The 27677-nt window shown below is 46.3% G+C and overlaps 1 protein-coding gene across 2 annotated transcripts in view; it reads right to left on the bottom strand.

Moving 5' to 3' along the window:
• Window positions 1-12199, bottom strand: part of URB1 (URB1 ribosome biogenesis factor) — a 93481-nt gene extending 81282 nt beyond the window's left edge. For both annotated transcript variants that reach the window (XR_012881595.1, XM_075854536.1), the window contains exons 1-7: window positions 12010-12199; window positions 9395-9534; window positions 7258-7409; window positions 6942-7074; window positions 4678-4774; window positions 4341-4426; window positions 3937-4062 (exon numbers count right to left, since the gene is read on the bottom strand). Coding sequence is in view for 1 of the 2 variants with exons in the window: in XM_075854536.1 (XP_075710651.1) it covers window positions 3937-4062; window positions 4341-4426; window positions 4678-4774; window positions 6942-7074; window positions 7258-7409; window positions 9395-9534; window positions 12010-12148 (873 nt within the window). In the remaining variant the exon portion in view is untranslated. The remainder of the gene's footprint in view (window positions 1-3936; window positions 4063-4340; window positions 4427-4677; window positions 4775-6941; window positions 7075-7257; window positions 7410-9394; window positions 9535-12009) is intronic.
• Window positions 12200-27677: the final 15478 nt, after the last annotated feature.

Below are 27677 nucleotides of genomic sequence, written 5' to 3'. Positions count from 1 at the left end.
AGGGGAACTGACAGATCCTCTATACTACACCACACAGGAGAACTGACAGATCCTCTATACTACACCACACAGGAGAGCGGACAGCTCCTCTATACTACACCACACAGGAGAGCTGACAGCTCGTCTATACTACACCACACAGGGGGGCTGACAGCTCCTCTACACTACACCACACAGGAGAGCTGACAGATCCTCTATACTACACCACACAGGAGAGCTGACAGAACCTCTCTACTACACCACACAGGAGAGCTGACAGCTCCTCTATACTACACCACACAGGGGGGCTGACAGATCCTCTATACTACACCACACAGGAGAGCTGACAGATCCTCTATACTACACCACACAGGGGGGCTGACAGCTCCTCTACACTACACAGGAGAGCTGACAGCTCCTCTACACTACACCACACAGGGAGGCTGACAGCTCCTCTAGTAGATCACGTAATCTAAGGGATATATTAGTTAAGAGTCATTATGTAGCTCCTACCTCAGGCTTTATATTCAATTCCAAAGGACCAAAGTGGGGTTCATACCCATGTGGTGACTGTGGGGCATGTTCCCTTATGACTAGATCTCTAGATTTCAGTGACTCTTCTGGGTCAAGACAATATAAAATCTGTCACAACATCACTTGTCGTTCAACTGCTGTGGTTTATTATGCCATTTGTCCATGTCGACTGATATATGTGGGTCTCACTTCTAGAGAACTCCGTGTGAGGATCCTTGAACATGTAAGGGACATAAAGGGCGCTATGAAAACTGACGATCCTGAAAAGTTAAGCAAACTTAAACCGATACCTCGTCATTTTCGTGACCATCATCAAGGTAATTGGAGACTTCTCACCTTCAGGGGAATTGATAAGATCTCCCTAGGAAATAGAGGGGGTAATATTCAGAGAATCCTTGCCCAACGTGAATGCAAATGGATAGTGAAACTACAAACCGTTTTTCCTAAGGGGCTTAATGAAATGATTAGTTTCGCTCCATTCTTATAAATTTCTAATAGGTGCCAACCTCTGTTATGTTTTATCATTTTGTGTGTAGGGAGGATTTATTATTTAACTTTTGCTTGCTTGTCTTTTCAGAGTGGACTGTATCGGTTATATTGGAGGCGCATGAGGTGCATGGCTATATTGAGGTGTATGGGTGCATCGAAGGCACATTATGGAAGTCATCTTATATGTTTTGATACTAATGTGGTTTCGTTGTTTACTTTATTAGGTTACATTTGCAATATAATGTTTGGTTCTTTAACCTTTCTTCTTTTTGATTCTGTGGTTATGCGATGATCGCATTAGGTATCAGTAGCGACATTTCTGTTCATGGTCTGATACAGGCATTCTTGGAGTGGATTGTTTTTTTATCCTGGAATTTCATGGATGCATTACCACATTGATGGATGTTTTGCTCTAACACGTTTTTGATTATCATATGCTTTTTTCTATTCATATGTCTTTTTCACTTTTTCTTTATTATTTGAATTATCTTTCTTGATGTCTCACTTTTGTGCTCTAATTGCACTCTTATTATCATATATTATATATTTTCTTTCACACTCACATATATATATTTCTTTGTGACCTATTTGGTCCATTCATACACATACATCTATTTTTATTTTTGGTCATATGTGTATGCATATGGCCATATATTCACATTAGTGTTCATGCACGTTTACAATTTGTAATATATAGGATTATTTTGTCTTTATATACATGTACTGTAAATGTGCATTTTTTCATACATCTACTTGTTTGTCATGTATGCATTTAAACCACTTATGTCACAATTTATATTTTTATTTCTACACTTTTTTCTTTCATTCATATATTTTTATCCATCTAACTAATCAGGTATGATGTTTGGTCATATATGTATATATATATATGGTGATATTTCACATTAATATCTTTAACTGGTGTGCACAGTGGGCTCCTAGGCATGCATTGGGTCCCCCTCTGTACACTTTGTTCATCTATATTATTGCATGATATACTGTTGCCTGTATTTGATCTATCGGAACCAATGTGTGATTTATGTTATTTCCGTACATTTCAGGATGTCTAAATATACTCTCATCTAGAATGCCTTTGCTATTTTGTAATGTAGTAAACATATATAAATATATTCTAACTGTGAATAGCGCTCATGTATTCATACCGCTCTCCATCTCTTGGATATGGGCAATTGCGGTTGCCTTGCCCTATTCCAAGATGGATGCGGTGGTCTGTGGTTGTTGTGCGCATGCGCGGGGCGGGGGGCCGTTCATCATGTAGTTCACGGCGCAACATGGACTTGGGCTCTGTGCAGTTGCGCACTGCTCACTTCCGGACGCCGTGCACTGCGTGATTGAGGTGCTGCCTCTCCTCGTGCAGGCGCCAGCTGAACATCCTATGGACAAGTAAGTGTGGTACACCGTTCAGCTGTGTACCCCTTATTTAAATCCTCTGATCACACTCTTTCAGCACCCCCTGACGAAGCCAGGTGCGAAACGCGCGTTGGGGTGTTCTGACAGTGTTGTGGCAGTGGAATGGCGCATGGTGGGTCTTTTGGTATGCGTATCTTGAGGTCTCAATGAGGTTCCTCTCCATGACTGTGACTTTACAATTTTTGTGACTATTTTATAGGCCCTTGTTATGGTGATTATTATCAGTATACATACTTTATAGTCGTTGATATTGTTATACTACCATTGTTTGCCCTGCCTTATATTCAACACTGTCTTCTGTGTACTGTTGTACATTGTTTTTATGGGTGGTTATATTTTTTTAAAATCGTCTTGATCAACTGTGTTGTCTGTCCTTAATAAAGTCATTTTGTATTTTTTCTAAGATACGTTTGATCTTGTTTTATTATAGCATATGGGGATATCTTTTTGGTGTTTGACAGCTCCTCTATACTACACCACACAGGAGAGCTGACAGATCCTCTATACTACACCACACAGGAGAGCTGACAGATCCTCTATACTACACCACACAGGAGAGTTGACAGATCCTCTATACTACACCACACAGGAGAGCTGACAGATCCTCTATACTACACCACACAGGGGGGTGACAGATCCTCTATACTACACCACACAGGGGGGCTGACAGATCCTCTATACTACACCACACAGGAGAGCTGACAGATCCTCTATACTACACCACACAGGGGGGCTGACAGCTCCTCTACACTACAACGGTCTGCTGTGTAGACCAGAAGTCTCTTTCACCATGCATTCTTATGTGACTCACATTGTCTCCGAATTGCAGCAGAGAGATTTCGGCAGCATATCGCCCAGTAAGAGGCTGACCTGCCCTACCTTTTACCAGGTGTACTTTACAAACGGAGGCTGCAATAAAAAAAAAAGAAAACACTGGAGTGTCTGTTTAAACGTGTACGCCTAAGGATCCGTGTTCATATATGTGCCATGAAGTCGAAACACTGTATCGGATCCGTTTTATGATGGATCCCAACAAACCCTATTGACTGTAATGAATGAGGACCATTGGGTTTCTGTTGTGGCATCCATCATTTTGCAATCAGATCTGACGGGATTGCAGATGTCAGCAGAGCCTAACACAAAGCAATGCAAAAGAAATGAGGGTGCAAAAACCTGTTACACAAAAGACCATATACAGTGTGTAAGAGTAATAAGAGGACAAGACTTGATGAAATAACATCCTATATTAAAGCTCCACCTTGAAGCATTGTTAAATACAGTAGATAATGAAATGTCCGTGAGTGTGTGTATATATATATATTGCACAGCAAGGATTCTGGGAACTTTTCCTACTCCCACATAGCACTCGGCAGATCTCTCTGTATGTGTATGGTCAGAATACTCCTGTATTAAACTGATAATTATAACAGTATATTAGGGAAATGTTAAACCAGAAATCTCAAAATGTATTTTTCACTTTCCAATTTCTCAATGGTAGAGTACCTGGACATCATTTGTGCTCACGTCTACAATGCCAATCCAGCGGTAAAGGGAGGCAATGTGATTTAAAATGATGGGTGTAAAAAAGCGCACTTTCTGCGTCTTCGTCACGGCTTTATTGTGAATAACCTGGAAGAGAAGAAGCGGTAGAAGTTATTTTAGAAACAGAATGTATAAAATAGCTGTACAGGCAAAAAAATAGAACGCTCTCCCTGCCCCTCACAATTCATTTAAAAAAAATCATCAGTACACAGTGTCCTGATCAAAATAAAACAAAATTGTAAAAAATGTAAAAAAAATATCTATCGATTATATATATATACTGGATGATAATTAAAACTGGCAGAAAATGCTTGTACTGCGAGTCGCGCTTGACTTGATAACTGGCAGGAATACATTGCCATCACCTTGGTTTGCAGTAGAGAAAGCAGGAGGTTTAATGTTGAAATTCTGTCTTCCTTTACTCCAGTGCTGAGTATCTCTCCGAGAAAATCTGTAAAACAAACCATACGATATACGTTTATAAGAAAATAACCACAAATAAAACTATCTATTCACTCGGGAGCAGTCACACAACGTTCCTGTGTAGTGCACGTTTTGTGGACTGCGACAAAGAAGCAGATGACGAATGCAACAGTGACATCTACAGGCCATTGTTATGTACTACACTAGAAGAGGCTAGATATTGAGTTGTGTTGTAGGATTACACAATTTATTTCTATAGTCACTGGCAGGTTTCCATACCTTTAAGCTCCAGAACCTGGACAATTGTGTTGTTATCTCCAGAAATGAAGAAGGAAAGTGCAAACTGGATATATGCCATTCGAACATCTGGTCTCCCCTGTGATAAAAAGAACATATGAACATCACTTGAGATGAGATTAAAGAAATTAATATAGACCGTGACCCATGAACGGTCAGTGTGGATATCATAGGTTAAAGGGATTGTACAGGATTATAAAAACATGGCTGCCTTCTTCTAGAAACAGCGCCGCACCAGTCCTTACGTTATGTCTGGTATTGCAGTTTGGCTCCAAAACTGTGAATGGGACTGAACTGCATTACCACACAAAACCTGTAGACAGGTGTGGCGCTGTCTTTTGTAGAATGCAGTCATTTTTTTCTAATCTTGTACAACCCCTTTAACTGCCCAGGATGTATGTAATACGTCATGACTTTAAACACCTGCTGTGGCTAGAATAGAAGGACTAGGGATTAGATCTTGACATATTAAAGCCCAAAGTCTTAGCTTTCAAATGATTTCACTCCTAAAGTGGATGTCCCAAGATTAAATGTTATCCCCTAGCGATAGGTGATAACATGCTGATCTGTGGGAGTCCGACCGCTAGGGCCCCAACTCATCACAAGAAAGGGGGGCTGCGTTCCTCCAAATGAATGGAGAGGCAGGTCGCGCATGCGCACTGCCGCTCTATTCACTATCCATGGGACTGCCGGAGATAGTCCAGTACAGCACTTGGCTATCTCCGGCAGCATTAAAAAGAATGAATGGAGCAGCAAGGGCGCGTGTCCGACCTGCCGCTCCATTCATTCGGAGGAGCGGGACCCCCGTTCTTGTGATCGGTGGGGGTCCCAGCAGTTGGACCCCCACTGATCAGCATGTTATCACCTATCCTGTGGTTAGGGGACAACATTTAATCTTAGGACAACCCCTTTTATATTCGGGGAAAAAGCATTCCTTTGAAATTGGGGGGCAGGATTGTAAATTTTAATTCCTGGTTCTGTGTATCTATAAGGGAGGGGGAAGCCTGTTACAGTAATGAGCGCTGCCGCTCCATTCAGTGTCTGTGGGGCTGACGGAGACAGCTGAGTGTAGTGCTTGGCTCTTTCCTAATCGTGCATACGGATTGGAAGTTTGTGTAAAACACACCACACCTTTATAGTAAAATACCTGACATTCAAGAAGAAAAAAAAATCTAAATGCCAGATTAGCAGGACATTTCCCAATTATTCGGAAAGTCAATGTCGACATTTAAAGAGGCTCTGTCACCACATTATAAGTGCCCTGTCTCCTACATAAGGAGATCGGCGCTATAATGTAGGTGACAGTAATGCTTTTTATTTTAAAAAAATGATCTATTTTCACCCCTTTATTAGCGTTTTTAGATTTATGCTAAGGAGTTGCTTAATGACCAAGTGGGCGTTATACAGGGGAGTGTATGACGCTGACCAATCAGCATCATGCACTCCTCTCTATTCATTTACACAGCGCATAGGGATCCTGCTAGATCCTTATGTGCTGTTTTATACTAACACATTAACAATACTGAAGTGTTTAGACAGTGAATAGACATTCCACGGGATGTCTATTCACAATCCCTGCACTTAGTTACTATTTCTGTGGTAGTTACAGCAGAGGACGCGTTATCTCGTAGTAACCTGTCATTTACCGTGTAATCTCGCGAGATTACACTTCCTCTGCTGTAACTACCACAGAAACAGTAACGAAGTGCAGAGATTGTGAATAGACATCCCGTGGAATGTCTATTCACTGTCTAAACACTTCAGTATTGTTAATGTGTTAGTATAAGACAGCACATAAGGATCTAGCAGGATCCCTATGCGCTGAGTAAATGAATGGAGAGGAGTGCATGACGCTGATTGGTCTCAAGTAAAAACACGCCCATTTGGGAATTAAGCAACTCATTAGCATAAATCTAAAATCGCTAATAAAGTGGTGAAAATAGATCATTTTTTTAAAATAAAAAGCATTACTGTCACCTGCATTATAGCGCCCATCTCCTTATGTAGGAGACAGGACACTTATAATGTGGTGACAGAGCCGCTTTAAAGCATCATGTGATATCAGAGATGGAAATCCTCAGGTCCTCCATCTCTTAAAAGGTTTTTGCAGGGGTTGTGCTACAGATCGATTGTGACAACTAAATAACTACCAGTCCGGATGACAGAATAATCCAGCACGTCACGGGTCACTGGAGGTTATCAGGGTATTACAGTATTGTGTATTCTCATGCACTGGAGCCTCTTACCTGTTTATCTCTCTTCTTTAACAATCCCGTTAAATACTTGTTCGTAAAATCGAAATGGCTGAAGACGTCCCTGGCACAGTCCGGACCTTGTGTGACCATTGCAGACAATAAATTGAGGCCAACTCGGGACACCCTGCGCAGGTCATAGAAGAAAGGAAATAAAACATCACTGTCTATGATAAGACTGAATAGCAATTAGAACATAGAACAAATGTAGAAAAGTTGGCGTTTCTCCTGCTGGAGTAAATCCACCAGCCAGTCAATAGCTGGGGAGCCATGCGTTACTTCATCTAATGCTGCATGGATGGGGCTTTACCTGTGGGTTTTTGAGTAGACGGACGTGTAGATCAATTTCATGTGTGAATTCAACAAATTCTTCACTATGTTGACCCCAGCTACACCGAGATGTGCCAAGTCACCGGCCGTCCTCAGCAAAATGGCTTCCAAGACTTGAAAAAGTATCATCAACTTAAAATATGGAGGAAACAATTGTCAAGAACATTATCCTGACTATCCAGAGTACAAAGGAAAGACATGAGAATATACAATAATGTCAATTCTCCATATGTAATAGCCGTCATACGAATAACATAGTTGGACCATAAAACGGGCAATCCCTTTCCCTATGCTTTAAAGGGCTAATGAACATCTTAGGCTGTGTTCACATTTGCGTTGGAAGCTCCATTAGGACCCTCAATTGCAAATCTAGTCCGAAATTCGGGGAAAAAAATAGCACTGTAGCATGATGGAAAGCAGGCAAAACTCATTAAAGTCAAAGGGTTACGTCGGAGCTGTTGGTGTACATCATGCGACGGATCTGATGCTTTCAGTTTGTCGTTGTTCTACTCCTGTGACGGAGCAGAACAACGGAAATCCCAGAACACAGGTGTGAACATAGCTTTAGAGGGCAGTTCACCGCTCGGACCGTCTTTTCTATCTTTCTATAAACCAGAGTGGAGAGTGACAACAAAGTGCAACTCCTGCTCTGGAGGACTAGACGTGACCGTGTATTACAAGCGTCTATGTGCTATGCAGGTACAGTGCCTATGTAGTACTGACGACTCTTCGCTCCCTGTAAAAGTAGGCACAGATAATACCGCCACCTCTTCAATGAAGAAAATAAAGATAGCACTGCATCCCAACCTCAACCCGTAAATAATATGGCACAAATAGTACTGCCTCCTTGTCTCTCCCTGTAAATTATATAGGCACAGATAGTACTGCCTCCTTGTCTCTCCCTGTAAATTATATAGGCACAGATAGTACTGCCTCCTTGTCTCTCCCTGTAAATTATTTAGGCACAGATAGTACTGCCTCCTTGTCTCTCCCTGTAAATGATGTAGGTACAGATAGTACTGCCTCCTTGTCTCTCCCTGTAAATGATGTAGGTACAGATAGTACTGCCTCCTTGTCTCTCCCTGTAAATGATGTAGGCACAGATAGTACTGCCTCCTTGTCTCTCCCTGTAAATGATGTAGGTACAGATAGTACTGCCTCCTTGTCTCTCCCTGTAAATTATATAGGCACAGATAGTACTGCCTCCTTGTCTCTCCCTGTAAATTATTTAGGCACAGATAGTACTGCCTCCTTGTCTCTCCCTGTAAATGATGTAGGTACAGATAGTACTGCCTCCTTGTCTCTCCCTGTAAATTATATAGGCACAGATAGTACTGCCTCCTTGTCTCTCCCTGTAAATTATTTAGGCACAGATAGTACTGCCTCCTTGTCTCTCCCTGTAAATGATGTAGGTACAGATAGTACTGCCTCCTTGTCTCTCCCTGTAAATGATGTAGGCACAGATAGTACTGCCTCCTTGTCTCTCCCTGTAAATTATGTAGGCACAGATAGTACTGCCTCCTTGTCACTCCCTGTAAATTATGTAGGTACAGATAGTACTGCCTCCTTGTCTCTCCCTGTAAATGATGTAGGTACAGATAGTACTGCCTCCTTGTCTCTCCCTGTAAATGATGTAGGCACAGATAGTACTGCCACCTTGTCTCTCCCTGTAAATTATTTAGGCACAGATAGTACTGCTTTCTTGTCTCTCCCTGTAAATAATGTAGGAATGGATGTTACTGCCTCCCTGTCTCTCTCTGTAAATATTTTAGGCATGGATTGTACTACCTCCCTGTCCTTCCCTGTGTCAGGATCTCCATGTTCTTGTGGAGATCAGTGTAGTCCTCTTATTTCCAGTGCAGGTAGCATGCAATGCTGTAGTGCCACAAGTGCTTCTGCCCCCCTGTAATTTGTAAAGTAAGATGTTTTTTCTTTAAATAATAATAATAACAGTCACTGGGCCTGAGCTTGCAATCCTACAGGTGTATGGTACATAAAACATTCTGTTATTCTACTAACTGGAGAAAACCCTAAAATTGTTCAATCCACCTATTGGATTAGTCAATAATAAAAAGAAATCCATTATTTTTGGATGTGAGCACAGACCGTACACTCACCTCACTTTCCGGACGTTTCTCCCCATCTAGAAGTTTCAGGATTTCAATGCACTCCACAGATATTTTAATATAACCCTCAACCACATCATACAGAGCAGGATTTGGCAATTTCCTTGTTAAATTAAGAAATTGCTGCAAACCTTAAAAAAAAACAAAAAACGATCATAATAAAAAAAAAAAGATCAACATTTTTACAAATAGACAATAAAAAAAATAATATTTTTTTTGTGTAACAGAAAACAGCCAATCACATTAAAGGGGTTGTCCACTACCAGACAACTTATGACCTGATAGGTCATCAGTATATCATCAGTGCAGGTCCGACACCCGGACCGATCAGCTGTGGGCACCGGATGTCATTGCACAGAATGCGAAGTACGGAGACGGAAGTAGTTGGCTCCATACATTGCGTATCAGCCGTGCTGCCGAACTACTCCTATTCACCTGAATAGGTGCAGAGATGCAGTACGGCAGCTTGGCCGCATTTCCGTGGCCGGAGCCATCTGCTTCTGGCATTTACATCCAGTGCCCGGAGGCAGCCAGAGCAGCTGATCAGTGCAGGGTCCGGGTGTCGGACCCTCACCGATCATATATTGAAGACCTATCCAGTGGTTAGGTCATCAGTTGTCTGGTAGTGGACAACCCCTTTAATTTTTGCTTTGGTAATCATCATCATAATCATCATCACCAATACAATAAACAGAATTTAAAGGGATATTCCAATTTCAGAAAATAAATGTTATTCTTTGTATAATTAAGTGATACAATTTTCCAATTTACTTGCTGTTTTCACAAACTCTGCTTGCCGTTATTAGCAACATTCATTGTTTACTTTGACGATAAAAAAACTGTCCACGGTCATGGGATGGACACACAGGTGCACAGTTCGTTACAGTTACAGTATGTGTATCAGCGCCGTGTCTTCTAACTAGCTGTGCACCTGTGTCCATCACATGACCATGGACAGTTTTTTATCCACTGGAAGTAAACAATGAAAATTCTTACTGAATAACAAGCAGAGATCTTGAAAACCGTGAAAATTGATACAGAAAGTAGATTAGAAAATTGTAAAACTTTCATTACACAAAAAAATATAATTTATTTCCTGAAACGATACAACCCTTTTCTGATCAGTCGGGGTCCAACTGCTGGGATTCCCATTAATCCCAAGACTGTTGTCCCCTGAGAAGTGGCCGCATGATCACTCCCTCTCTATACGTGGCCACTTCACTACTGGGCAGTGCACCTGTCAAGCCGTAACGCAGGTGTCCTAAGGCGAGCTCACGGAGGACAGAAGGGCAAGGATCAGTTGGGTTTCCAGCAGTCGGAGCCCAACCAATAAGGCCCCATGCACACGAACGTGTTTTGCGGCCACGATTCTGAGGCTGAATTGCGGCCCTATTCATATCTATGAGCCCATGCACACAACCGCGGTTTTCACGGTCGTGCATTGCCCAGGAGCCTGGACCGCAAAAAGATAGGACATGTCTTATTACGATCACATTTTGCGGGCAAGGCTCAATGAAATGAATGCACGCAGCCCATGATTTGCGGGAGACCTGCGGGTGACACTCCGCGGCCATCCGAGATGCAAATCATGGGCCATGCACAGCATTACGGACGTAATATTCAATGAACCGACCATATAAGTAATTCGGCAGAAAACACTTTTAAAACACGCATACCGAGGAGGGCGGTGCTGCCTGCGGCCCCGGACAGTGGAGTCACTGGAGCTTCTCGACGTATACATTTAACGTATAGCTGTGATGGGTGAGCAACAGGGGCATCCGTCAACCATAGGCGCTTATATTAAAAAAACACACATACCGCTATACCACACAGTATACTTTTTTTTTTTTTTTGCGGGATCCCTCAGAATGGAATAGCGAACTCTACTACATCATTCCATCCTTCAAAAAAATAAAAAAGGTAAAGGCCTGGCAGAGACCAGAAAGAAGAGGGCAGAGAAGGGGAGCAACGCATGGCTGCAGAATGAGTCTACAGAGTTTGTGTAACCATGGCGACACATAGGTCATGCACACGACAGGGCAGTATTAACGATCCGTAAATGCTGCACGGACGAGCCACGGAGTGTCACCCGCATTCAGGGCTGTGCTTACTTTAAAAAGTGAAAAAAATAGGATTTTTTGCGGGTCATTTCTACAGCCCGGACACACACCAGTAAATATATGGGAAGGTGTCCGTGGCCGATAGAAATGAACGGGTCAGTATTGTATCCGCAATTCCGCATAAAGATTACGGTCTTGTGCATGAAAAAAGCGGTTTCTTAGTTGGCCTTCCGGGAAAACTGGGCGACTTAAATGGGCGACGTTATAGATACTGCAAGGGGTGTCGTTCAGGCCTAAATGGATCTGGGGATGTATCACTGCATAACCAGGTACATTTGCTTTTCAGGACTTCAAGAAAGCTGGGTGACAACATTTGTGAAAGTTACAGTGGAGGTCACGTTTGTTGTCACCCAGCTTTTCCAGGGAGAGATATGAGATAGCAGCTTATAGGACTGTTTCCATGGTTACTCCCTATATATGTATATTGTGCTGCCTATACAACTTTATTTTCATGAAACCTATGCAGACACAGTGCTGACGTCCCACCTTTCAGTGCAGCCTGGGGGTCTTTTAATAAGGATTTAAAGCGGGTTCCTGTGAATTCCACTTCCGGTGACTTCGGTTTCTTGGCTTGAGGCTCCGGTTTTTCCTCCGCGTTTCCCGAACTCTTCCGCTTGTTCCCCATGATCTGCTGGCTGCACTTTCCCCACTGTCACCAGCAGCTAAACACGTGGAAACAGGAAACAGTCCCCTCAAAACATGCTCCCCCGGAAACAAGATCCCATCTGAATAGGTTCCGGAGGTAACGACAATTGTATTATATATAATATCATGCCTAGGTCTTAGCTGCCAGCTGGAGTGGTTTGAACAGATTATCAACCTGACATAAAACAAGAAGTTTAGCAGTTCATTACTAAAAAAAATACTGGGCACATTCTGTCTGTAGACAGGATTTTTTTTTCTGCAGTACCTGTTGTTACCACAGGGTGGCAGTAAACTCATTCAATCTATACTTACATATTCAAATTGTGTAAGGGATAAATGTGGCCGTGTTGCCCAAAGCAACCAATCAGATTACCCCTTTTATTTTCTAAACTTCTCTGAAAAAATGGAACATGAGCTCTGATAGGTTGCTGTTCCCATGAGACAGGGTTATACATAGTGCTGGAAGTAGTACTATAGATGTGGGGTTACCAGGGCTGCAGCCAGAGTGCCCTCATAACAGTGTTGGCCAGAGTTCCCCTATAACAGTGACAGTACAAACAACCCTATGCATATTGCCAGCCATGGTTTTATGGTTTTGAATATATACCCTATTAGTAGTACCATATACATTCTGAATACTGCCCAAATCAGTAACCATATAATACAGCCTTCCGTATAAGTGTCCACATAATAGTGTCTAGTACAGCTCCCTTAGACTCGTGCCTTCCGCAGTGCCCCTATAGGTCTGCAAATTACCTTCAAAGTTCCTGCTACATTGCTCCCGGTCTACCATGGTACCCACAAAGGGCCACACTGCTGCTATAGTAGTGCCCTCCACAATGCCCACAAAGTGATGGCCAAAGTACCCATTCAATAGTGCCTACCTCAGTACCCCTATAGTGCCTGCCATGCAGCCCAATAAAAAGACCTCACTGAATCCTCATTTCATCTCGAATATCGGCAGCCGACATGTGTTGATGATGTTACTCACGTGACCCTTCTTTCTTAGGCCTAATTCACACGAGCATGTTCAGTTCGTGATATACGGTCCGCATGTTTGCCGCTTTTCCCGGACCGAACACAGTGAGCCGGGCTCCTAGAATCATAGTTATGTTACGATGCCAGGAGTCACTGTCTCCCCGCGGTACTGCAACATGATTACAGTACGGGACAGTTTTCCCACAGTGAGGCAGTGACTCCTGGCATCGTACATCACTATGATGCTATGAGCCCGGCTCCCTGCACTGTGTTCAGTCCAGGAAATGCGGTCGACATAAGGACAGTATATCACGGACCGAACACGCTCGTGTGAATTAGGCCTTAAACAATGCTCTCACTGCCAAAAGCTGTGACAGAAAAACAACAGTTCAATAATGAATATTTGTAATCACAAGATGATGAAATATAATAGGATAAAATCAACAATTACTGAGCTATATTACATGGAATCAGCAAAAAAGTGGGAGGGTGTGCCAATTTTAACCCCATAATGACAAAGCTATTTTCTATGTTTTTCCATCGTAGCATTAACCCCTTAATGACCGGGCCATTTTGCACGTTAATGACCAAGGATTATTTTTCGTTTTTTCACGGTCGCATTCCAAGAGTCATCATTTTTTTTTTATTCCGTCGACATAGCCGTATAAGGGCTTGTTTTTTGCGGGACGAGTTGTATTTTGTAATTGTACCATTTTTAGATGCTTATAATATATTGATTAACTTTTATTAACTTTATTTTAGGAGAGTATTGAAAATAAGCCGCTATTCCAGCATTGATTTTCACGTTATAAATTGACGCCGTTTACTATGCAGCGTAAATAACATGTTAACTTTATTCTATGGGTCGGCACGTTTACGGGGATACCAAATATGTAAGTGTTTTATATGTTTTTAATAAAAAGCCTTTTAGAAAAAATTACTTGTTTTTGCATCGCCGCATTCCAAGAGCCGTAACGTTTTTATTTTTCCGTCGATGTGGCCGCATGTGGGCTTGATTTTTGCGGGCCAATGTGTAGTTTTCATTAGTACTATTTTGGGGTACATAGGACTTCTAGATTAACTTTTATTTAAATTTTTATGGGGGGAATGGGAGAAAAGAGCGAATTTTGCCGTAGTTTTTTGCGTTTTTTTTGGACGCCGTTCATCCGGCGGTTTAATTAATGTGTTCATTTTATTGGTCAAGTTGTTACGATCGTGGGGATACCATATATGTGTATGTGTGATTTGTTCTGACACTTTTACTAAATAAAATCACTTTTTGGGCAAAAAAAGTAGTTTTATTTGATTTTCACTGTAATTTATTTATTTATTTTTTTCACAAACTTTATTTAACTGATTGACATATTTTTTTTTAGTCCCACCAGGGGACTTCACTATGCGATGTGCCGATCGCATATATAATGCTTTGGTATACTTAGTATACCAAAGCATTATTGCCTGTCAGTGTAAAACTGACAGGCAATTTGTTAGGTCATGCCTCCGGCATCGCCTAACAGGCAGATGCTGAAGACAGACCTAGGGGTCTTTGGTACACCCCCGGCTGTCATGGAAACCCGACGGCGACCCGCGATTTGTTTGCGGGGGCGCCGATGGGGTGACAGAGGGAGCTCCCTCCCTCTGTCAAACACATTAAATGCCGCTGTCACTATTGACAGCGGCATTTAATGGGTTAAACTGACGGAATCGGCGCGCGCTTCGATTCCGGCAGTTGCAGCAGGAGCCAGGCTGTGTGCCGTGCTCCTGCCGCTGATCGCGTGGGTATAGTGACAGTACCCGCGCCATCACAGGACGGATATATCCGTCCTCCTGTGCGAACTAGCAGCTGCAGAGGACGGATATATCCGTCCTTCGGCGTTAAGAGGTTAAAAGAGCTATAACTTTTTTATTTTTGCGTTGACATAGCTGTATAAGGTCTTGTTTTTTGCTGGCCAAGTTGTATTTTTGTATAGCAGCATGTTTGGGTACATGAAATTTATTGATTAACTTTTATTAACTTTTTTTGGGGGGTGAATAAAAAAAACCCAGCAATTTCACCACACTTTTTTGCGTCCTAAATTTACGCAGTTTACCGTGGGGTAAAAATATCATAATCATTTTATTCAGCGGATCGTTACGATTGCGACAATATCAAATTTATATAATTTTTTATCTTTTACTACTTTTACACAGTAAAAACACTTTTTTTTACAAAACTATTCGTTTTTGTGTCTCTATATTTGAAGAGCCATAACTTTTTTATTTTTCCGCTGATCCCGCTTTTCTTTTGCGGGGCGACTTGTAGTTTGTATTGGTTGTATTGGTATCATTTTGGCGTAGATGTGCCTTTTGGATCACTTTTTATCACATTTTGCGTAAGGCAGCTGGAACAGAAAACAGCAATTCTGGCATTGTTTTTTATTTTATTTTTTACAGCGTTCGCCGTCCGGGTTAAACAACATAATATCTTTATATTTGGGGTCGATACCAAATATGTGTAACTTTTTAACTTTTTTTTTTCATAATAAAGCATTTTGTAAAGGGAAAAAGTGGTTTATTATAAACTTTATTAAACTTTTTTTTTTAGTCCCACTAGGTGTAACGACGAGGGGTGGGGAGACAGACAAGTGAGCCCTAATCTACCCGCCACTCAGTCCCTGTCCACCTGCAACGACCCGCCCTAGGCGACGGGGCACAACTGGGCGACGGTCCCCACGCTCAACAAGTGCACGACAGACAAACAGACAAGTGCACCACACAGAGCTAGGGGGAGAAAGAGGCAGTTGCCCACGGCAACACCGTGAGCAATAAGAGAAGTAAACAAGCCGAGTCAAACCAGGAGTGTACCAAACGCAGAGCAGGAGAGTAGTCAGCAAGCCGGAGTCAATATGAAGCAAGGACAATAGTACAAGAAGCTGCAGCAGGGCCAGGAAACCAAACGAAAAGAATCACAAGCAAAGGAGGAACAGGAAAGGCAGGTATAAATAGACAGAGGGCGGGAGCTAGCTCCGTCTGGCCAGGCTGTGATAGGTTCTCCCACTCCTAAGCCTGCCACCCTGAGTGGTGGAAGATGGAGTCAGTCTCACAGACATAGAAGCAGGTGCAGACTGATTATCTATGGGCGTTAACCCCGAAGCTGTGCCTGGCAGATCCTTTACAGTACCCCCCCTTTTAAGAGGGGCCACCGGACCCTTTCTAAGTGGACCTGGTTTACTGGGGTAACAAAGGTGAAACCTCCTGACCAATATCCCAGCGTGAACATCCCGAGCGGGTACCCAAGTCCTCTCCTCAGGCCCGTATCCTCTCCAATGGACCAGGTACTGGAGGGAGCCTTGGACCATCCTGCTGTCCACAATCTTGGCCACCTCGAATTCCACCCCCTCAGGGGTGAGAACGGGAACAGGAGGTTTCCTCGAGGGAGCCAAGGACGGGGAGCAGCGTTTAAGGAGGGAGGCATGGAACACGTCGTGTACTCGAAAAGATGGGGGCAACTCCAGTCGGAAGGAGACAGGATTGAGGACTTCAATGACCTTGTACGGTCCTATAAACCGGGGAGCAAACTTCTTGGACGGGACCTTCAGGCGCAAATTTTTAGACGATAGCCACACCAGATCCCCGACCATAAACAAGGGGTTAGCAGAACGTTTTCTATCTGCCTGAGTTTTTTGTATGCTCTGGGACGCCTCTAGGTTCTTCTGAACCTGAGCCCAGACTGTACACAGTTCTCGATGAACGACCTCTACCTCGGGATTGTTGGAACTACCAGGTGAAACGGAAGAGAACCGTGGATTAAACCCAAAATTACAGAAAAAGGGGGAGACCCCTGACGAGTTACTGACCCGGTTATTAAGGGAAAATTCGGCGAGGGGAATGAATGAGTCCCAATCATATTGACAGTCAGAGATAAAGCACCTTAAATATTGTTCTAGAGACTGATTAGTCCTCTCAGTTTGGCCATTAGTTTCAGGATGGAAGGCAGAGGAGAAGGACAGATCAATCTCCAACTTTTTACAGAAGGCTCTCCAAAACAATGAAACAAATTGTACCCCTCTATCAGAAACAATATTGACAGGGACCCCATGGAGACGCAGGATGTGTTTGACAAACAAGGTAGCTAACGTCTTAGCATTTGGTAGTTTTTTGAGGGGCACAAAGTGGCACATCTTACTGAAGCGGTCTACTACAACCCACACCACCGACTTGCCTTGAGATGGAGGCAAATTGGTGATAAAATTCATGGAGATATGGGTCCAAGGTCTCTGGGGAATGGGCAAAGCCCGCTGGTCGGGACCTGGGAGTCTTGGACCTAGCACAAACTTCACAAGCGGCGACGTAGGCCTTAACGTCTTTAGGCAACCCAGGCCACCAATAGTTTCTGGCAATGAGGTGCTTGGTACCCAGGATGCCTGGATGGCCAGATAGTGCAGAGTCATGATTTTCCCTAAGTATCCATAGCCGGAATTGCAGGGGAACAAACAGCTTGTTCTCAGGAAGGCTCCCGGGAGCTGAACCTTGATCAGCCGCAATTTCAGAGACTAAATTAGAATCAATAGCGGAAATTATTATACCTGGAGGCAAAATACAAGCAGGATCTTCCTCCGAAGGAGGGCTGGCCATGAAGCTACGTGACAGTGCATCAGCCTTAACATTTTTAGACCCAGCCCTATAGGTAACCACAAAGTTGAATCTGGTAAAAAATAACGCCCAACGAGCTTGTCTCGGGTTTAGCCTCCGGGCAGATTCTAGGAAAACCAAATTCTTGTGGTCTTGTGGCGCCACTCTTCAAATGCCCATTTAATGGCTAAGAGTTCGCGGTTGCCAATATCATAGTTACTCTCAGTGGGTGAAAACTTCCTGGAGAAGTAGGCACAGGGGCGGAGATGGGTGAGAGACCTGGTACCCTGCGACAAGACAGCCCCCACTCCCACCTCGGACGCGTCAACCTCCACGATAAATGGCTCCATTTGGTTGGGCTGAACCAGCACCGGGGCCGAGATAAAGCACTTCTTAAGGACCTCAAAAGCCTGGACAGCCTCAGGAGGCCAGTGGAGGAGATCAGCACCTTTACGAGTGAGATCCGTAAGAGGCTTAGCGATGACCGAGAAGTTAGCAATAAACCTCCTGTAATAATTAGCGAACCCCAGGAAGCACTGTAACGCCTTCAGGGAGGCAGGTTGGACCCATTCCGCCACAGCCTGGACCTTGGCGGGGTCCATGCGGAATTCATGAGGAGTGAGGATTTGGCCCAAAAATGGTATCTCCTGCACCCCAAACACACATTTTTCGGTCTTTGCAAACAATTTGTTTTGTCGAAGGACCTGGAGCACCTTCCTGACATGCTCAATGTGGGAGGAACAGTCCTTGGAAAACACAAGTATGTCATCAAGGTACACTACAAGAAATAACCCCAGGTAGTCTCTTAAAATCTCATTTATGAAATTCTGGAAGACCGCGGGAGCATTACACAACCCAAAGGGCATGACGAGGTATTCGAAATGACCTTCGGGCGTGTTAAACGCAGTCTTCCACTCATCCCCCTCTTTGATGCGGATAAGGTTATACGCCCCCCGTAGATCAAACTTAGAGAACCATTGGGCCCCCTGAACCTGATTAAAGAGATCAGGAATCTGAGGAAGGGGATACTGGTTCCTTACAGTGACCTTATTCAAGCTTCGGTAGTCAATGCATGGCCTAAGACCACCATCCTTCTTCCCTACGAAGAAGAAGCCAGCACCTACCGGAGAAGTAGAGGGGCGAATGTAACCCTTAGCCAGGCATTCCTGGATATACTCTCATGGCTTCACGTTCGGGACAAGAGAGATTAAATATCCTACCCTTAGGGAGCTTAGCTCCTGGTACCAAATTGATTGCGCAATCATATTCTCTATGAGGAGGTAACACTTCGGAGGCCTCCTTAGAGAAAACATCGGCGAAGTCCTGAACAAACTCAGGTAGCGTGTTCACCACCTCAGGGGGAGAAATAGAATTATCAGAAAAACATGACGTCAAGCATTCATTTCCCCACTTGGTAAGGTCCCCAGAATTCCAGTCAAACGTGGGATTATGCAACTGCAACCAGGGAAGGCCTAAAACCAAATCGGACGATAATCCCTGCATTAACAGTACAGAGCACTGCTCCAAATGCATGGAGCCAACAAGGAGTTCAAAAACAGGGGTATGCTGTGTAAAATAACCATTAACAAGAGGAGTGGAGTCGATACCCACTACCGGGACAGGTTTAGGCAAATCAATCAAAGGCATAGCTAGAGACATAGCAAATTCCACAGACATGATATTAGCAGAAGACCCTGAATCCACGAAGGCACTGCCGGTAGCAGACCTACCACCAAAAGAGACCTGAAAGGGAAGCAAGATTTTATTACGTTTCATATTTACGGGAAATACCTGTGCGCCCAAGTGACCTCCCCGATGATCACTTAGGCACGGAAGTTCTCCGGCTGCATTCTTACGCTTAGGACAGTTGTTCACTTGATGCTTGTCATCCCCACAGTAGAAGCAGAGACCATTCTTCCTGCGGAAATCTCTACGTTGTTGGGGGGACACGGAGGCCCCGAGTTGCATAGGTACCTCCAAGTCTTCCGGGGAGGAACGAAGCAACGGAACCTCGGGAGGCATCATGGGGGAGTCAGAGGAGAAAACACATAAACGTTCACGTTGTCGTTCCCTGAGACGTCGGTCAAGTCGTACCGCTAAAGCCATAACCTGGTCTAGGGAGTCAGAAGAGGGATAGCTAACTAGCAGGTCTTTCAGGGCGTTCGACAGACCCAACCTAAACTGGCACCTTAAGGCAGGGTCATTCCACCGAGAAGCTACGCACCACTTCCTAAAGTCAGAGCAATACTCCTCAACAGGTCTCTTACCCTGACGTAAGGTCACCAGCTGACTCTCGGCAAAAGCAGTCTTGTCAGTCTCGTCATAGATGAGTCCGAGAGCAGAAAAGAAAAGATCAACGGAGGAAAGTTCAGGGGCGTCAGGAGCCAAGGAGAAGGCCCATTCTTGGGGCCCTTCCTGGAGCCGGGACATAATTATACCCACCCGCTGGCTCTCAGAACCTGAGGAGTGGGGCTTTAAACGAAAATAGAGCCTACAACTCTCCCGAAAGGAGAGAAAAGTCTTCCGGTCCCCTGAGAACCGGTCGGGCAACTTGAGGTGGGGTTCAAGAGGGGAGGTGAGGGGGACTACCAAGGTAGCATCAGGCTGGTTGACCCTCTGAGCCAGGACCTGGACCCGTAGGGAGAGACCCTGCATTTGCTGAGCCAGGGTCTCAAGGGGGCCCATAGTGGTGTCAGGGACCAGGGTAGACTAGGTATGGGCCTGTGATTATGTAACGACGGGGGGTGGGGAGACAGACAAGTGAGCCCTAATCTACCCGCCACTCAGTCCTTGCCCACCTGCAACGACCCGCCCTAGGCGACGGGGCACAACTGGGCGACGGTCCCCACGCTCAACAAGTGCACGACAGACAAACAGACAAGGGCACACAGAGCTAGGGGGGAGAAAGGGGCAGTTGCCCACGGCAACACCGTGAGCAACAAGAGAAGTAAACAAGCCGAATCAAACCAGGAGTGTACGAGGTACCAAACGCTGAGCAGGAGAGTAGTCAGCAAGCCGGGGTCAATATGAAGCAAGGACAATAGTACAAGAAGCTGCAGCAGGGCCAGGAAACCAAACAAAAAGAATCACAAGCAAAGGAGGAACAGGAAAGGCAGGTATAAATAGACAGAGGGCGGGAGCTAGCTCCGTCCGGCCAGGCTGTGATAGGTTCTCCCACTCCTAAGCCTGCCACCCTGAGTGGTGGAAGATGGAGTCAGTCTCAAAGACATAGAAGCAGGTGCAGACTGATTATCTATGGGCGTTAACCCCGAAGCTGTGCCTGGCAGATCCTTTACACTAGGGGACTTTACTGTGCGATTGTTTGATCGCTTTTATAATACACTGCAATACTTCAGTATTGCAGTGTATCATTGCCTGTCAGTGTAAAACTGACAGGCACCATGGCCTAGCAGGCATCCACTACAGGCAGATCTGGGGGCCTTTGTTAGGCCCCTGGCTACCATAGAAGCCACCGGCACATTGCGATCGCAGTGACAGTTGGGTGAAAAAGGGAGCCCCCTCCCTCCAAAACCACTTAGATGCGGCGCTCTCTATTGAGCGCCGCATCGAAGGTGTTAAACGTGAGGATTTCGATCCGCCCGCTCGAGCAGCGCTGCCCCACCCGGAGGAAGCTGAGAGCATCGAGTTTAACTGCTCCCGGCGGCACATGTTTTATTCTGAAGAAGCACCATGAAAAGGTGTATGCAACAGAATAAAGCCCATTAGTGGCCGCCGTGAAAAGGTGCATTGGCGGTCACTAACGAGTTGAACCACAACACACTGGGTGAGGTGCAAAGGATTGCTCCATGACCTGCCTAGGTAGAGTCGTGTGTTAACCTTAAACCATACTATCCCCCACCCCCATTTAGTAACGACACATGACACCGAGGTTGGATGTGAAATGGCCACAGCAGCCGTTTATTAATTTCACAGTTTTATAAAAACAATTTAAATCCGAAACATTCGGATAACTAGTTAGGAATCCACCAGAGAATTCCTCCTAATAATTCACATGACCCAACATGGGTCAGAATCATAAATAACAATTAAACGTTAACATTAACCCGAGCAGAGGAAGTCCTTGAAGCCCCTTCAGATGTTCCTTTCAAGAACACACCGAATTAGCCATCTGCAAACCACTAATTACCTCCAGCCGTAAACCAGCTCGGAAGCACCGTTCACCTCTGCAGATGGCTCCAACCACTAGAAGTCCACTTCAAGGGGATAACACCCGATGAAGCCCTCAAGTGATATACCGACCACTAGAAGTCCACTTCAAAGGGATAACACCCGATGAAGCCTTCAAGTGACATACCTTCTACCAGAAGACCACTTCAAAGGGATAACACCCGATGAAGTCTTCAACCATGTACCTTTTTTGGGGGACGCATACCCCCGATGCGACCCCCCCACCATTTTGTACTGACTGGCCTCAAGGACTCCCCCCGCCAGCTGCCATGACAACAGAACCTACTCCGGAAAAAAGAAAAACATGTTAAATAAGCACATAAAATAAAACAAAACGCTCATAGACAGACGTACATAAGACCTAAGGAGTAACAAAACAAGGGTGGGAGGGTGGGAGCTTTGCTTAATGTGTGTTACTCCTCCCGCTGCTTCCGGCTCAATGCCGAGAAACAGCGGGAAGCGCAGTAACGGCCCCCCCGCCCCCCTTAACTCCTCCCCGTCCCTCCTTCAGCTCCTTCAACTTTCCCTGACCTCGTAACATTAACCCTTTCCCTACCAGGACGGTCATGTCGGCTTCCCTTAAGCCTGCAGCTGCGTCCAGCCTCTTCTTGACCTGCCTAGGTAGAGTCGTGTGTTAACCTTAAACCATACTATCCCCCACCCCCATTTAGTAACGACACATGACACCGAGGTTGGATGTGAAATGGCCACAGCAGCCGTTTATTAATTTCACAGTTTTATAAAAACAATTTAAATCCGAAACATTCGGATAACTAGTTAGGAATCCACCAGAGAATTCCTCCTAATAATTCACATGACCCAACATGGGTCAGAATCATAAATAACAATTAAACGTTAACATTAACCCGAGCAGAGGAAGTCCTTGAAGCCCCTTCAGATGTTCCTTTCAAGAACACACCGAATTAGCCATCTGCAAACCACCAATTACCTCCAGCCGTAAACCAGCTCGGAAGCACCGTTCACCTCTGCAGATGGCTCCAACCACTAGAAGTCCACTTCAAGGGGATAACACCCGATGAAGCCCTCAAGTGATATACCGACCACTAGAAGTCCACTTCAAAGGGATAACACCCGATGAAGCCTTCAAGTGACATACCTTCTACCAGAAGACCACTTCAAAGGGATAACACCCGATGAAGTCTTCAACCATGTACCTTTTTTGGGGGACGCATACCCCCGATGCGACCCCCCCACCATTTTGTACTGACTGGCCTCAAGGACTCCCCCCGCCACCGCGAAACAGGCCTTGACCACCTTAAGCCTGTGAGTTCCTCCACACCACCACCGCCCTTTCTATGCCTTCTGCTATAGCCAAGCTCCAAATATCAATGCCAACCTCGGTCAGATGAACCCCGTCACTCCTCCAGAAATTCCCCAATCCTGACTCCAAATCCCTATGCCTCACGCAAATGCCCCCGTTCTTTGCCACAAAACGGGACACCGCCCGGTTAACTTTTATCCGAGCCTTATTGACTCTCTCCACCGATCTAGCTAACCGCCAATGCTTCCTTGGGACTATGTCCGACCACACTACCACCAACTTGGGATAAGATACCCACAAACACAACAAATCATGTTTGATATCCCGCACCAACTCACGAAAAGGGCGGACTCCTAAGTCATTCCCACCCACGTGCAACACTAAAACCTCCGGAACCCTATCAAGCCGCACATATGTCTGGAATTCCGCCAACACCCTGTTCCACGACATACCTCTAAACCCCAGCCAATGCACGACCGCATCCTGTCGCGGAATGCGCAACTGGCGACCATCCGGGCGGACGTCCGCCCTCAAAGCCCCCCAGTGCACGTACGAATGACCCATCAACCACACCAGACAAGGAGGCGAATCTGAAACGGAAAACACAGTTAGGCACCACCATATAACATTTGCAAGCATAAACAACAAAATTACAACATATGGGGGCGGACATAGGACTTAAACCTTTTAGACTCCCAACGACCAATACGCCTCACCCCCTCATCATCCAACCCCCAGCGCCCTGCTTCCGTTGCTGCGCCAATCCGGAAGGAATGAGATGAATATGAGCCTGCTGCAACCCCAACCGCCGTCAAACATTTTTTAAAAACAGCTCCAAACTGAAACCTGGACAAGAACGACCCGTCCACATGACGTAACAAAGGCAAATCTGGAGACCCCCTGTTTTTTGTAAAACCCCGCATGCACTCTACTGGGCACATGACCGACCCCGGGAGAGCGAACAAAACTATCAGTTTTCCCTTCCCTAATTGGTCAGTTTTTGATCTACGCAACCATACCTCCAACCGATCTGCAAAAAGGCTCACCTCCCCAGATCTCAGCCCCCCTGCCTGTTTAGTACTTGGCGACACCAACTCACCTACTCTAAATGCTCCGAAGAACGCCAACGAGAAAGCCAACCGAAACAAATCCATTTCATCTGAAGAACGACATACCGATGCCAATGAACCGCCCAACAAGCCCAGCAAAGCAAACGACACCGGCCTTCTACTATCCGCCTCCACCCTACCTCTGCGCAACCCCTTCAAAGCCTGTGATACCAGAAATTCCTTCGATACATCCCGCAAGCCCCGCAACTTAAGCCCAAACGCCACCGCGGATATAAACCGGTTCACCTTCGCTACTGAAAACCCCCCCTCCCAGGCATCCCCTAACCAATACAAAAGTGCCACCAACCTGTCTCTATCCGTATTGACATCACCCAACTCTCTTACCCACTCCTCCCACTGCCTCCAACAAGCAGCATAAGCCCTCCACGTCGTGCGCGCCAAAGACCTTTGTAACAGCTGCTCTACGGGACCGATACCAGATCCCATAGATGATCCGGACACGCCAAACCGAGACGTTCCGCCCCCGGGGCCAATTCCCGAAACCGGTCCCACTGCGAGCGAGAAAGAGCATCAGCAACACAATTCCGTACACCCGGGACATGCACCGCCACCACCCACGCGTTCAGCGACAAACACACCAACACTAAATGTCGCAACAATTGAACTACCGGAGGAGAGGACGCCGTGATGTTATTAATGGCAAGCACCACCCCCATGTTGTCGCAGTAAAAACGGACCTTCTTATCCCTGAGCCTGTCCCCCCAAATGGTAGCCGCCACCACGATGGGAAACAGCTCGAGCAGGGCCAGATTCCGCGTCAATCCACTGGACACCCAGCTAGCCGGCCATTGACCTGCGCACCACGGACCTCCCCCGTAAGCTCCAAAGCCACCCGCCCCAGCCGCATCCGTGAAAATATTCAGATCACTCGTATCCTGCGCTGGGGCCATCCATAGCGAGCGACCATTGTACTGGCCCAAGAAGTCATCCCAAACCTGAAGATCAGCTCGGTGCTCCTCCTTGAGCCTCACAAAATGATGCGGCGCCCGCACTCCCGCCGTTGCCGCCGCCAACCTTCTACCAAACACCCTCCCCATCGGCATAATCCGGCAGGCGAAATTCAACTTCCCCAGCAGCGACTGAAGCTCCCTCAGCGACATTTTCTTCCTTCTACAAGCCCGTCGCACCTCCAGCCTCAAAGCACCCAACTTATCCGCCGGAAGCCGACACTCCATTGCCACCGAGTCAATTTCGATTCCCAAGAAAGAAATCGTCGCTACCGGGCCCTCCGTTTTTTCCGGCGCCAAAGGGATCCCAAAATCCCTCGCCACCTTCTGCAGGGCATGAAGCAAGTTACCGCAAACCGGCGAACCCCCCGGGCCAACGCACAAAAAATCATCTAAGTAATGGATCAACGAATCGACCCCGGATACTCCCCTCGTTACCCACTCCACGAAGCTACTAAACGCCTCGAAGTATGCACAAGAAAGAGAACACCCCATCGGAAGGCACCGATCCACGTAAAAGGCCCCATTCCAAAAACAACCCAACAGCCGTTGGCTTTGTGGATGGACCGGCAACAACCTGAACGCCGCCTCGATGTCGGTTTTTGCTAGCAGCGCCCCCGGACCCGCAGCCCGCACTAACCCCACCGCCCTATCGAATGAGGTATAAACTACGGAACACAACTCGTGATCAATCCCGTCATTTACCGACGAACCTTTGGGATACGATAAATGTTGAATCAAACGAAACTTTCCGGGCTCGCGTTTAGGGACAATACCCAAAGGGGACACAACTAAATCTTTTACCGGCGACTCCACAAATGGCCCCGACATGCGCCCCAACGAAACTTCTTTTAACAACTTTTCCGACACGACTTCCGCATGCAAGTAAGCCGATTTTAAATTTCTCCGCGTAACCGGAACCTCATAAGGAGGCGGAGGAATAACAAAACCAACACTAAACCCTTCATAAAGCAACTTAGCTGCCGCCCTATCCGGATACTCATTTAGATAAGGGGCCATCCTTTCCACCCTCACCGGCGACACCCCCTTGACCAGCCCCGTGCTGGTTCCCGGACCTCTTTTTCCGCAGACATTTTGCCGCCCCGTGTGATGCACCATTACACTCGGAGCACACGTGCTTGAACTTGCACGTGGCCCCAAACTTGCACTGGCCTTCATTGAATTGCCAGCAAAACCCCGCCTTTCCCCCGCCGCTTGGTCCACTCTGACTAGTCTGGCCTCCCTGGCCACCGCTCCCGGGAAAGGGCTGCCTAACCGGAGCCGTAACCCGTAACCAGAGAGCAATATCCTTCTGGTCCCACCGAATCGCCGGCCGAACCGCCTTCCGCTGACGGAATTGCTCATCATATCGCAGCCACGCCTGACCCCCATACGCCCTATGAGCCTCCCCAATAGCATCAAAATAACAAAATAACGCCGAACAATTTTCCGGCGCCTTTTCCCCTATCACACTAGCCAATATGGCGAACGCCTGCGACCAATTAACGAACGTCTGCGGGATAAGCCTATACCGCCGCCGTTCCTCCTCGTCCTTTTTACTCTCATCCCGCTTGCTCTTATCCAAATTGAATTTAGCCAGCGGCAAGAGAGAAAAAATTTCAACATATTCATCTTTCCAGATCCGATCACGCACCTCCTGCTTTAAATGCGCCCCCAACGGACCCTCAAAACAAACATACACCTCCCCCCGAGCACGATCGTCCATGCGCACTCGGTCGCCGTCCTTCTGTGCCTCAGTCTGCACCGACACCGCGACCGCCTCTCTAACCGCCACCACAGGACGCGCCTGCAACGATCCCACTTCCCTGGGGCCTTCCCAAACTACCGCAGGGGACACTTCCGTTACTACCGGCGCCGCGGCCCTATCCAGGCGCCCCACCAGCTCCCGTAAGCAACCCACTAAATCTGCCAAACCCGCTCCGTCGCGTCCTCCCGCGCCACTACCGGCCCCCGATGCTATGCTAGCAGCCCCCCCGCCGACACCCGACATAAAAATCGCTGGATAAGACAATAATGGAGTTATACACTCACCGGGCTGCACAGGCGCTGTGTTCCCGTCAGCCGGACCATCCTGACCTCGACGATAGACGTCCAGTTCACCTTCCTCCAGTTCTTCTCTCGCCGACGACTGTCCCTCCCAACGACCTCTTCGGAAAGGGGATGAGGACGCGCTGACCGATGGGCCGGCAACCTGCCGCCCGACCGCCGGGACCCAGACTTCCGACCGGACCTGTTGCCTCGACGTCGCTGCAGATCTAGTCGTCCGTCTAGACGATCCTGACGAAGCCTGCCCCCTGGCCGGAACATCACCATGCGGGGCGGCCGTACCTTGCTCTCGACATCTTCCATCTG

Source organism: Rhinoderma darwinii, chromosome 2, assembly GCF_050947455.1.
Source record: "Rhinoderma darwinii isolate aRhiDar2 chromosome 2, aRhiDar2.hap1, whole genome shotgun sequence".
Classification (NCBI taxonomy): Eukaryota; Metazoa; Chordata; class Amphibia; order Anura; family Rhinodermatidae; genus Rhinoderma; species Rhinoderma darwinii.
This window is presented reverse-complemented; position numbering and strand designations above follow the sequence as displayed.